Source organism: Protopterus annectens, chromosome 11.part0, assembly GCF_019279795.1.
Source record: "Protopterus annectens isolate FY-2018-M chromosome 11.part0, PAN1.0, whole genome shotgun sequence".
Classification (NCBI taxonomy): domain Eukaryota; kingdom Metazoa; phylum Chordata; order Ceratodontiformes; family Protopteridae; genus Protopterus; species Protopterus annectens.
This window is the reverse complement of record NC_056745.1, coordinates 328,001,052-328,015,233: the sequence shown is the minus strand read 5'-3', so window position 1 is coordinate 328,015,233 and position 14,182 is coordinate 328,001,052. Positions and strand designations below refer to the sequence as shown.

Genomic DNA, 14,182 nt, shown 5'->3' with positions numbered 1-14,182 from the left:
GCATCTACCATATCACTACCTAAACAAAGCACCTCTACTAATCCTCTCTCATTTACCATTCCTCCCATACCTTTAGAAAAATGCTTACACTCAAACTAAAACTTTGCTCCTCCTACTGGAAACGCTGCTCAGGCCATAGCTTATCCTATCATTATTCTAATAAACCGATCTATTTTTGAATCTTGTGTCCTCCTACTATGGAAAAAATCATTTATCATCCTCTTGCACAAAGGAGGTAACTTTACAGATATATCAAACTTTTACCCAACTGCCATCCTGTCCCCTCTCAAAACTTTTAGACAAATGCATATATAAATAGCTTCTAAACCATCTCCTTCAGAATCAACTAATAATCCTTACTCTGCATGGCTTTTGTCCAGCTCACAGCACGAAAAGTGCATTACTATCCTTCAAGGACACTAAGTATAGCTAGGGACTCTGGCAAGTTAGTATCTTCACTGCTTCTTGATCTGTCAAAAGCCATCAACACTGTCTCTCACTCAGATCTCCTCCCATCAACTATCTACCCTTGGACTATTACCTCCCACCCTCCAATGGTTCACTAGCTATCTCTCAAATGACAATAAGTGAAAAGGCAAGGTTCTCATTTACCTTATTTTCCCATCATCTCTGGCATTCCCCAAGTCTCTATCCTTGATCCACTCCTCCTTAATATATTTATCAATAATCTTCGTTACTCCTCCTGCCATGGCTCCCTTATTCAGTATGGAGACAATTCTACAATCATTTGCTTCTCTAACAGCCTCTTGCACCTTTAACTCATAACACAGGAAACTTTCACTTCCATTGAGACATGGCTTCCTAATGCCAACCTTTGCTTAATCCTAAGAAAACCAAGCTTCTTCTCTTTATTGCAAAAAAACAATGCCCTAAACAAATACAACCTCAAAATGTTTTCATTGAACAACACAGAAACTTAAGTAGTCTACCATATCAAACTATTTGTGTGACTATAGATGACAATCTAAAATTTGAACTTCACATACAGAATAATGTAAAAAAACAAAACAGAAACTTGGTATGCTCTGTAAGAATAAACACTTCCTAATCTCTTTAACTAAAATTACACTTGTCACCACATATCTCCTTCCCTCACTCTTGTACCATGCTCCAATTTTTAACAATTTACAGTCCTCACTGAAGACTAAACTCAAAACGTTTTACAATAAAATTACTACATCTGCAACTACTTCAAAGCACAATAACCGTCATTGTATCTCTCAAATGGCTCGAATTTCTCCACCATCTTACTTACCTAAAACTTACCACTGCCCATAATATAATTTATAAACCTGAGGTTTGCCCTCCTCTTAGCTTTATCCTTCACTCTTATCTCCCTAACAGACCACTGTGATCAGAGGATAAGAACTACTCATAATCCACAAACCCAATAAATCATCTGGACAACGTCCTTATTCCTACTGCAAAGCCAAACAATGGAATTCCCTACTTTTAGCCACCAGGGCACTCTCTAACCTATTCTCCTTCAAGTACTCACATAAGGAATTCTTATCCAAAACCTGGCTATGCTCCTGCACTAAGCCTGGCTGAATCTACTTCTAGGCCCACTTTCCCACCTCCTTTAATCTGTTCTAACCACCTCCCATCCCTGTCTCATCCCTTTTATTTCCTTCAATATCCAGTTCTACCAAACTCTTAATTTCAAGACAATGTCCCCTTTCACTTGTTGCTCCTTCTCTATTATTTTTTTGATCTATGAATATCGGGCTTATACTCATATTGCTCTTATATAAGCGCTTTCTGTTCTTTTTTACATTAAACCCTATCACATTTATGATGGAAAGTGTGTGTGTGTGTGTGTGTGTGTGTGTGTGTGTGTGTGTGTGTGTGTGTGTGTGTGTGTGTGTGTGTGTGTGTATATATATATATATATATATATATATATATATATATATATATATATATATATATATATATATATATATATATATAAATGGGTCCCCTTCAAAACATCTAAAACCCATAACATCTAATTTCATAACATTGAAACCAAAACATCTAAAATCCAAAACATCTAAAACCCTTAACATTGAATTTCATAACATCTAACAGTACAAATCACATGAAAATAACATCCCCATCACATATAACGACATATAAAGACACCAAACTACCAAACACACTTTTTACTATGTTTCTGCAGGGGGACGTGATACAGTAGGGTTAGGAAATTAACTTTTTCCCACTGTAGTGCGATCTTGGAGTTGGTATATTATATTTACATGGGGTGTGGGAGGCGCAGGGGGGCTTGTCCCCCTGCAGAAACGTAGTAAAAAGTGTGTTTGGTAGTTTGGTGTTATATGTGGAGGGGATGTTATTTTCTTGTGATTTGTAGTGTTAGATGTTATGAAATTCGATGTTATAGGTTTTAGATATTCTGGTCTCAATGTTATGAAATTAGATATTATGGGTTTTAAATGTTTCAAGGTAGACCTACATATATATATATATATATATATATATATATATATATATATATATATATATATATACACACATGCCTGGTTCCTCTGTTCAAACACACCTCATGAGAGATAACCCTTTCTACCTTAACTCTTGCCTCTGATCTCTCATATATTATTGTATCAGGGAATGCAAATGCTACCATTACCCTATTCATAAATTCTACTTAATGGTTTCTCTGTATCAAGAACCACCAACAACATAGGTATTGTCTTACAATCTGCTTCTGTCTGGGCATCATTGTTCTATTAATGTTGAAATGTTTGCCTCCCTTCCACAAAACATCACTGATCAAGATCTATCAAATTTGGCAACACCTTTGCCATTCTTTTAGCTAATATAAACAAAAACAGTTTATAATTCTGGATTAAAGTTGAACTGGGTCTGATGGGTGTTACCCTGTTTAGCTACTACAGCCACCACAGCTGTCTTCCATGATGTTGGTGCTTCCTCTCCTTTGAAAATACTATTAAATAAAACTTCCACATCTTTATCGCTGTCTTCCGTCCAAACTTCCATATGTCCAGAAGAATACTATCTGTCCCTGGAGACTTGCTTTTAAACTGATTATATGCCTTCATTTTTGTCTTATCTCCTCCTTAGTTATTTGTTGAAGTACATTTTCTTCTTAGTTATTTGTTGAAGTACATCTTCTTCTAACTTTGGCTTAATTAAGTCTTCTATAAAATGTTTCCAGTTGTGCTTTTTCTTGGTTCCCTCATTACTTTGCTTTATACAAATTTTCATACAATATCTGAAATATCTCTAACACCAGCATAGAATTTCTGATTATTTTTCTTGTCCTAGGTTCTCTAAATTTGATGACAAGTCTTTCTACTTTCTGTTGCCTAAGTTGTTGTGCTAAATGTTTTTGTGCTCTAGAGTTGATATAAAAAATCGTTGTTTAACAGTAAGTTTCTAAACTCATGCATATCTAAATACACCCTTATTTTAAAACGAAATAACCATGAAACAAGCAAGTTGGCCACAAGTACCCGAAACTGCACTGATAAACAATAAAAAGGTACAAGCCAGATAGCCAGTCCCAGATGATTGTTTATTCCGCAAATCCACAAACCAACACTGATAAATTTGGTTTGCAGTGTGATTTATCAGTGTTGGTTCGTGGATTTGCGGAATAAACAATCTGGGACTGGCTATCTGGCTTGTACCTTTTTTTGGTTTACACCCTTATCTTACCCTTACCACTCTGCAGTTGCTCCTCTTCTTGTTCTGTGAGATTCCTCTTATTATACGTTAACCTTTGTCTCTAAATAACTGATTACTTCTTAAACATATCTGTTACTCTTATTTTCACCCTATTTTTAAACTCCATTTTCAATTCATCCCACTCTCTAGCTATCCATTCTGAAGAAATTTGTGTCCTCCATTATAGCTGAGAAATAACTTCAACTACCTATTCCTTAAATTCCTCTCTTTTCATCTGGGAAGTAGGAAAGCACCAGTGTCTCATTTTTTTTCTTTGTTACTCTGAATTATTTTCATTTTTATCAATTGCATGATTTGAGACAGTTACTGAATTTGTGTTGAAGGTTCCAATTAAATGAACAGGCTGATGTGTAATATAATTTCTATCCAGTCTAGACCAGTTATTGTACTTTGGGGAAAATGTATAAATTCTGAGTTTCTACTGCTGACTTCACATCTTCCACACCAAATATTTTCATAAATCTTTTCAGAACTCTACCCTCTTTTGTTATATTTTCCCCTCTAGGGCTCCCTGACACATACCTCCTCACAATTGCAAATCAGGTTCCATTCCCCACCTATAAATAATATTCCCTGCTTAATGTTGACTTTTTCTCCAAAATGCTCCTGATTGTTTTAGTTAATTCTTATACTTTTTTTCTGTCTTTCAGACATTTCCTTTGGAACAATAGAAAAAGCTTAATTGGCAAAATCTCTCCTTGAGCGTTGCTGTTAGAAGAATTAGAAACAGGGTCCCCTTCTGATTGCTGGCTCACTCTTCACTGGATAAACTTTTTTACTTCATCTTAGCTTGTTCTGCATTAAAAATGTCTTTACTCTTTCAGGAAAAACATTATGAAAAAAGCTAGATACACCTGCTGAAACCTCACACCTGCCTCTCCACATTCCCTGATTGCTGAGATGAACTAGATTCTCTTCTGACTGGTGTTTGACATCTCCAGTTTTTAATACTTTTCCTACCTGTCATGCTTTTGTCGGGATCAACTCCTTCTGCTGATAGGACATCTTTGCTAACATAAGTATTAGCTGCTTTCTAATGGACAGGATTGGAGTACTCACATTTTGTGGCACTGCAATTAAATCCTACCTTGGAACATCAGTCAAGTTGCTTTTTTGTGCTTTCATAAAATGAACACAAGGTGTTCTTTCCAGTTTCTCAGGTGCAGCAAAAAAAAACTTAGGTTTTCTCTTTGTGATCTGTCTTCAAATTTTATTTTCAGAAACAGCTCTTCCTGAGAAGCTTCACACTCATCCAACTTTTCTTCACTTCAACCTCTGATGTTTGCAGTATTTATCAATTCAACTGAATACCTAGTTAAACCTTTTTTCCAGTCTTTTGTCATTTGAGTTGATATATTATAGATTATTTGTTATTTGAGTTCATATATTCCTTCAATGTTTTATTTAGTTTACGTACACAGTACACTTAATTGATTTTTTTCTCTAAATTACTGGACACTGCCTCCTGTACCAAAGTTGAAACTTGAGCTGCTTTTTGCTCAACAGCTGCAGGATTCCTCCCTGCCAGAGTTTTCTCCTCACATTTTCTCGTTGAGTCTCTTTAAGGTTCTGCAAATGTCTTCTTTGGTATCATTCAGTACAAGTGTGTTAAAACCTGTCCCCTGCATCCATTCTTTTCAGTTGTGGGAATAAGGAACAGAGGCACTTAGTAGCATGCACAAAGTCTGTTTATAGCTGCACTGGTAGCATACAGGGATAAATCCCTGACTATGACCCAGGTGAAATGAGTTTAATTAGTGGCTCAGGTGCTTGAAGCAGGCTGGAGGAGGGGAAGTGGGTCCTGGACAGCCTAGGAGCTGCCGCTCCCAACACAATCACTGCTGCAGGGTAGCAATGATGACATAAGAACAAGGGGCTGGTGCAAGGACAAAGTAAATGTGATCACCCAAGCTGGTGATGGTAGCCTCTGTTGGCCACATGGAGCAGTATAAGTGAAGTGATAGAGGGGTACAGGTGGTCTCACTAGTGACATGAGTGCCCACAGCACCATCTAAGGGAAGGGGTTATATACTCTCACTGCTGGATACTTGAGAAAGCACGGGTCATCCTGATGTCTGCTTGGATGATACTCACTCTGGATGTTTTCACTCTAGAGGACCAGCGGGGAACTGCTCATCTTTAGGAAACAAATAGCCGTCAGTCAACAGGGGACGTCCTGATGGTCAGCAGGCACAGGGAGTTAAAGCACACACAAAAAAAGTTTCTCTGTTGGCCACAGGTACTGAAAGGGCTTAAACCAAGAGCCTTTAATTCCATGCTTCATTACATGCTTTATACATAATGTTCTCAAAATTCTCAAAAGCTCCGCAAAAATCTGGAAGCAGGTCATTAAAGCATAATCTAGCTCCTTCTTGACAGAACTCAAACACAATTCAGGTATTATGCATACCTGCCTTGTTATAAATGTGCCAGCTTTTCATAGTTTGGAGGGGTTAACAAAATAGGACTTGGTCTAACTTGGCCTTTAAGGAGTCATGTGGCCAAAAAGCATGGTTTTCTGTGAGAGGCAATATTAACAACACAACACCATGCAGCCTTTACAACCCTTGAAACTCCAAGGTTGGTCTATCTATGAGAAGAAAGGAAATGGAAATTTTTTTTTTTTTACTGTCTTTATTTTCATTTCTGACTGCAGTTTCAGCCAAGTTGCTTTCTGAAGTATAACCTAATACCTATAATCAGTTTAGTTACTATTTTATTAGGAACACGGAGTAGAAATGTAGAAAATTAATGGGACAGCCACAATCTGACAAGGTTCTAAAAACAAAATCAATGACTTCATACAAATGTATTCTCAACTTAAAGACAAGACCATCACACAGAGATTCAAAAAGAAAAGAAAACTACAAGAAGGGAAAAAGAAAGTGCACTATGTTGCAGTAATTTGTGTTGCTCTCTTCCAGTGCTAAGGTCAGAGTTTGATCCTGATCTTTGATTATTCTCTTTATATAGACTCTGCTGGCTCCAGCTTTATCCATGTAAGTTCATTACAGTTTCTACCTGTATACTACAAAATCAGCTGATTAACTAGCTACTCCTGTGGCCCATACTGCATGTGGCCCAGGTCTTTGCTTAAAAAAAAAAAAAAAATAGAGAGAGAGACTGATGAGGACCAGTCTGTCTACTACGAAAATGCATACATCTTTAGTTCCTGTAGTATATATCTATATCTAGTGGTGGAGTAGTTAATGTCACCTCACAGCAAGAGGTTCTCTGGTTTGATTCCCAACTGGAGTGCCTTCTGTGTGGAGTCTGCATGTCCTCCCTGCATTTGCGTGGGTTCTTCTGGGTTATATGGTTTCCTCCTACATTCCAAACACATGCGTCTGGAGTGTTTCTCCCTGTGCCTCTGCTGAAAATAGACTAATATATAAACACTACATTTTAATAATCACCTGCAGAACATTAAGAAATATTTACATATGATGACAGCAAATGTTACACATTCAGGGGTACATCATAAAATGTCACCACTGGAGATCGGCAGAATATATCCACTGAGGGAAAGGCAATAAAAATGAACATCCATTAAAAAAACTAAAAAAGTAATTATATTTACAGTAGCCTTTCCTCGGACAGAATGAAAGCTAACATTAACATGTCATAGTGCAGTACCAGATCACAAACATTAAAAAATGCATTAAATGTCTGAGACTAACAAAACTGGACTTATATGTAATGAATGTAGCTATTTATAAGACTTCTGGGAAGGAATACAGCAAAGATACTTGTTTTTTTTCATGTAATTTTATTATAAATAATTATGATGTTTGCGAAGTCCTGAGACCTCACATAATATGCTAGTAAAGAAATAAATGTTCTCTTACCTGAGCACCATAAACCCTCTGCATTGCTTGGAGTAACTGGTTTGTATATTCTGTGAGCGTTCCAGCATCTTCTTCAAACACACTAAGCAGGGATCGAGTCTGAAATGACACCGCAAACAGTAAATTAAATAGTGTATGTACAGAGGAAAGCACTCAGTTTAATAGTACATCTTTTGCAGACACGTTATCATAAAACACAAATACAATTCAAACAAATATTCACTTGCAGTGAAGTGAAACTGATAAGCACAGAGTCAAACAGTAAAGAGGAAATGAAAGACAGTCATACAGTGCCGAATCAGTGGCAGTCTTATACCCTCATGTCTTCAATGATACATACAATATGAACCATAGAATGGCTGAGTTACTTGAGAGAAGTAACATTGCGCAGAAGAAACTATGTAACTGGATGTCCAACACCAATGCTATCTCCCAGCAGAACCCTGAAAACAATACAACATTTTGGATTATTATGATGATGATAATAAATTTTGTTAAAAAAAACTATTAAACATATACTGCACACACGTACTTATCTTGATGTGCCTAAGTCAAGAGGATGAATAACACTAAAATTGCAAAGGCACAATAGCCTTGCTACACAGTGTGAAAGGATGAAGCGCAGACTGTGACCCAGGTGACTGGGGTAAGATTAGTGAGCCCAGCATCTCAGAAGCTATGCAGGGAGATGAAGTAGCAAAAGGTTGTGGCCTCCCCTCGCCTCCCTCAGGGGGTGGGATGGCACTTGTGCACTTCGGCGCATGTTGGGCAGACAAGGAGAACCACCACCCTTCCTCAAGGGCAGGGGCAGGCCCACCTGAGAGGAAATGCTCTCTGCAGAAGTGAGAAGATGCCCTTTGCTGCAGTCCATTATAAGTCCCCTTCTCTGTGCCTTGTTGGGAGTGTGCAAGGGATAAGGCAGCATGCAATACATCCAAAGCACCAGGAAAGCTGCTCAAATAATGACCCTCTCAGTCAGATCTCACTATGGTGATGGGGAATGAATGAGACAACTGATGACAGACGGTTTGATGGTCAGAAGACAGTGGGGATAAAGAGGACAAAAACATGCAGAGGCACACCAGGATAGGAAGAGACTTTTGGAGCATGATGCAGACCTGAGCTATCCCCCTCATCTCAGAAATCTTCCCCCTGCATTCTGACCCAACTGCAATCCTCTCCTCTTTTTGTCTGGACTACTGAGCACTGTATCTGTGTTTCACACCAGCTGCAATGACAGCCATCTGTAGCTGTCAACACACAGGGTGCTGTGGATGTTAGAAGGTTAACTACAGCATCCATTACAATTGTATGAAATAGCTTTTTCTAACTGGGTTCAGTCCAGAATGTAGTTCTGTGAAGTTTCTTACTGTAACCACATGTTTGAAAAAACACAGAACACTGCTGCAAAGTATTCATAAATGAATAGGATCAAGCTGTAGGTGGGCATCAGTCAAAACAGTTGGATGTTTCTGGGGACACATGGTTAGCTTTCAACCACAGGCTGTTTATAGTGAATCTCATTGTAAAGACAGCATAACCACATTATCTTCTGTTCTTTTTAGTGTTAATATTTACCCAATCACAGTATGTTACTAATAAAAATTCCTGTGGAGTTTCTTGGAGGTCTGAGTAAGGCTGCTCTGTATCTAAGCAAAGTGAGAAAATAACTTAGCCAGCACTATACTGTAAGGGGTCTTGACTAGCCAGGACTTACTAATAAAATAGAAATGTCTCCAAAGAGATTCCTCACAAATACCTTTTGAATGTAAAAAAAAAACACTAAATACACACATCTACTTCCTAGTATGTAATCAAATACAATACATATTTTAACTAGGCACCATTTTCTACGGCCTAATGCAAACTATGCACATGCTTACTTAGCAGAGTCATACATTATGAAGTAAGCAGGGGTTAGGAAGGCTGAAACCCCTCCAACAAACTATTCAAGTACTGTAAGTACCCTCACATCACTGTACTATGTTCACCATAAGGATCACTCTACAGCAAACTTATAAACCTAGTAAAAAGAATACCAAGCAACACTAAGCAGTGTACAACTTGATAAAATAAACGAGAGAACACTAAGCAATGTACTACTTGATCAGATGAATAAGAGAGTACAAGCAATGTCCTACCAGTTACACTGAGAATACGAAGCAATGAGCAATGTACAACACGATAAACTGAGTGAGTCTCAAGCAAGTACTACCTGATACCAAACAAGGATAAGTGACCTTCAGCTTGCCGTGTAAAACTGGAGTGGCTAATCCTGCCCTACTCCTATAGTGTAGTGTTTGGAGAAAATATGACTGCATGTCCAGACAGCAGACACGCGGTTAACCTGGGCAAAAACATTCCCGAAGGAGTAAGTGGTGGTAGCTTATCTAGTCAAGTGGGTCTGAATCTTTTATCCATTCAGCATTTTGTAATACTTGTCACAGTAAAAGGTAATGCAGTTCACTAATTGGAAAGTGGTTAGTCACTAGTCAACCCTGCTTGTCTATCATGAAGAAAAAGTGGTTTGTTTAATCTGCCAAGTTAGTCCTAAAGGTTACAGAAGATGAACGTCTTCTTATCAGATCACTAGTTCATTTTGTGTAATATCCTGATTGTCACTAAAGGTTGTTGAATATAGATCTCTGTTCATCAGGCCTTTGTTTTTTTTTACAGGCGATCAGTATACCTCCGTGGTTATTTAAGAGTCTATCTGCCTTGTTCTTAGCTTTTGAAAAGAAGGCAGGTAATAGGAAGGATTGCTTGAGGGACAGTAAAGAAACTACCTCAGGCATGAAAAACAGTTGGTCTTTAAGGACTTCCTGTTCTTGTGGCAAATGGTGGATTCCTGACATCCATGGATGTAGCTCAGAAATCCTTCATGATTAGGCAAATGGAACCAGGAAGAAGAAGATTCAATAGAAATACCCATGGCCAGGTGTGCTAAGAAGTTCAAATGAAGACCGGGTTAATTTCTCTGTGTCAAAATTCATGTCTCATGCCAAGGAAATGGGTGTCCAGTTGGGCAGAGATGATGGATCCCTTTCAAGAAGTGCTTAACTACTTTAATGGATTTGATAGTTCCAAGGAGGTACAGATGGTTGACAGGTGTACCTTAATGCAAGAGTGGGCCAAACAAACACTGCTGAAATAATTTTACAATGTACTGTAAGGCTTGAGGAAGAAAATAAGATGACAGACTGACACCTGCCCCTCACAACAACAATATAAAAATCAAGTTAACTTGCTCAAATAAGGCTGCCTTATGTTGGGACACTGCCTCCTTAAGAAAAGCCAAATATCTGCTGAAAATAAATGGTCATGAAAGATTAGCCTGAAATTTTTCAGTACTGAGGAATTTGAATTTGGGTGTGATGATTTTTCTTTTGTTAAGTTAGTAACTTGGTCTGAAATGGAAGAGACAGTGGTTCTTCTAATGCCATCTGAACCAAATGGATGAACAAGAACTGTCTTGGTCAGACGGGAACCATGACAATGACTGCGGCTCTTCTGAAGCCTGCTTGAAATGAAAAGTGCTAGTGGCAAAGCATACAGGACTCCCTCATTCCATTTGATTATGAAGGCAACCATTGTTAATGTCCTCTTATAAAGTACTCTAATGCAGAAGCGGGTGGAACAGTGGATTCACTGTGGATGCAAAATGATACTTCTTTAATACAATACCTGAGAAGGTCTCTCAAACCATCATCCACTCATGCACTGCCAGAACATTCCTGCTAAGGGAATATAAATTTTGCTGCCTGTTCCAAGGCCTACTTCATTACCTTCACAGACGGCAGTAGTGAGTCCTTCCCTGTTTGTTTACGTGCCACATCACTGTAGTGTTAGTATCTGTACCAGCTCTGGCATCTATTTGACTGGAAAGCTTAGACACTACATTGATACCCATTATTTACTGGGATTGGTTTGATTTAGCTTCTTCTCTCTCTGGACCCCTGGCCTTGAACTCTGAGGTATCAATAATGGGCTGCCCAACCATAGTTTAATGTATCTGTTGCTATCTTCTAGTCTGTCTGATTGTCTGTCTGTAGTGTACCTCTTAACTGTCCAGAATTTTGCAGAATGCTCAGATTTATGCCTCATATTTACAGTCTGTCCCTCATAACATTTGAGGCTTTTTGGCAAAACATTCAGGATTGAAGTCACTAAATAATGATAGACATTTGAGTTTCAGACTTCATATCCTTCAAAAAGTGTATACAAATGTAAAACCTGTTATTCCAGCAACTTTTCAAGTTTAAAAGAGCACTGTTTAAAATCTGCCCCTGATTTTGAGCCCTTGTCTCTCTCTATTGTTGTTAGTTTTTTTTTTTTTTTTTTTTAGAATTCTTGCACTCTGTGGCTAGGTGGAGGGGGGGGCTATGAATTAACAAGCCCTGACTGTATCACCACTGAAACTCTCTGATAACTTGATGACTGCAGGAATCAAAGGAAGTAACATTTTCAAGAACTGGATTCTCCGACTCCAAAGGTTTTTTTTTTTCCAGGTACTACTGTGTAACATGTGCAGCTTGACATTTGGGTCATTAAGCTAGAGGATAAACATTGCCTGGAGGTTTAAGTAATGCTCCTGCTTTGAGATAGTACTGAGTTAGTTCTGAAGAACAATGGCCTTCTTGAGCTGTACTGCTCTTCTGGGAGAAGTATACTCTGCATTTTTTTTTTTTATATCCAGGACAGCAACTAAGAACCTTTTCTCATGAGAAGGGTTTAGCGTGGGTTTGTGGGCATTCACGAAGATCCTTTGGCTGCAAACTCACTCCACTGTTTGATGAACAGCCTGTCAAAGTTCTATCACTGAGGATGTTTCAATGAAATAGTTGTCCAAATAATGGTAAATGCCCAACATTCTTATCAGGTGTACTACCGCTGAAACCAAGCACTTGGTGAATACTCTGGGTGCAGCACAAAGGTCAAATGACAACTGGAAGCTGGCAGTGGAATTTCCTCACCCTAAACAATAAAAACTGCCTACAAGTCTTATGAATGCGAATCTGCAAACAGGATTCATTCATTACCTGGACATGAAGGGAGCCTGCAAACATGCTCCCTTCATGTTCAGGTAATGAGAAAGACATAACTTAATAAAAAGGTAAACAGGGTTTAGAGTATTTTTTTCTCTTCCACAAACTTGGTTATACCAAACGATATAAAACAGGCTTACTCTGACGTTTTTGAAAAAGCCACACAAGAAAGCAGCAAAAAACGATCTCCAAAACGACACAGAAACTGCAAACAGAATCCAATTTATTTCTAGACTTCAGCGCCTCGACCAAATAGTCTTCAAGACGTACACAAAACATTCCCCTTAAAAACCCACCAAAGACAATTCATAAGTCAATTAAAAAATCAATTACATACAATTACACAATTGAATAAAATACTTCCAGTTGATCTCACAATTAAGACCCTGTAGAACCACAGTATTATATTTTAATATAAAGATTCTTTAAACAACAACTGATCTTTTAGCCTTTCATCTCCTAATTTTACAAATATTTTTTCTAAAACAGTAGCCTGTAATAATTTATAGTCACTGTTGTGACTCACTGAAATGGACAGCGATAGAACTTTACATTTTACATTTTTTAATGTCTCTAACATGTTCTTGCAGATGGCATTTAAACATTCTCTTAGCCTCACCTATACATACAATCCTACATGGACAACGGACAGCATATATAATTCCTTCAGTAACACATGAAAAATTCCTTAATGCACAAAAATGAATTCCAATTTTATCAAAAGTTTGAACAATCAACTCACAAATATTACATTTTCCACATGGGAAAGTTCCCTTTAACAAAGGATTTATTACAACACCCTCTACAGGGGCCTATGAAATAAGATTTTACCAATTTATCTGACAAACTAGCCCCTTTCCTAAATAAGAAAACAGGACGGTGGTTAAATAATTTTCTTAGTTTTTTTTCTCCCTTGCCAAAATCTTCCAGTAATGCTTGATCTGTTGTGTATCTGTTCACTAAGAACATTATATGTCATTACCATATATACATTATCTTGTGAGTGTATATTCCCATGTCCATATGTGTTTCTCACATGATTATGATTATTAGTGAAATAGTAATACTCATACATTTTATCCAAGGCCTCAAAAATATTAAGCAATGAACATCCTCTACTTAAAAACATGTTAGAGGTAGATAAAAGTGCCTTGGAGACATCTTTTTTATTGTTACAAATTATATGTAATCGTAAAAGTTCCCCATATGGTAAAGAATTAATTAAATGCATAGGATGGAAACTAGAACCATGTAGAAATTGCCCCCCATCCTGAAACTTTCTAAATACATAAGTAGAAATTTCATTAGTTTCTGTACCTACTAAGTGTACATACAAAAAATCTACCTCTTTAGACCATCAAAAGATAAACTATATTCATAACATTGCAAATCTCTCACAAAATCCTGAACTTTTTCCATGCCATCCTGACATACAAAGATGAGCTCATCAATGTATCTATAATATTTAACTACATACATTTTTTAAAGAATTCATGTTGATAAATATATTTTCTTTCAGATAAAGCCACAAACAAGTTGGCATAAGTGGGGGCA

At 37.6% G+C, this 14,182-nt stretch overlaps 1 protein-coding gene across 1 annotated transcript in view; it reads right to left on the bottom strand.

The window, feature by feature from the left end:
• Positions 1–14,182, bottom strand: part of APPL2 (adaptor protein, phosphotyrosine interacting with PH domain and leucine zipper 2) — a 1,154,621-nt gene that overhangs the window by 862,369 nt on the left and 278,070 nt on the right. Inside the window, exon 2 of the mRNA XM_044087826.1 lies at positions 7,584–7,682. Coding sequence (XP_043943761.1) covers positions 7,584–7,682 — 99 coding nt within the window. The remainder of the gene's footprint in view (positions 1–7,583; positions 7,683–14,182) is intronic.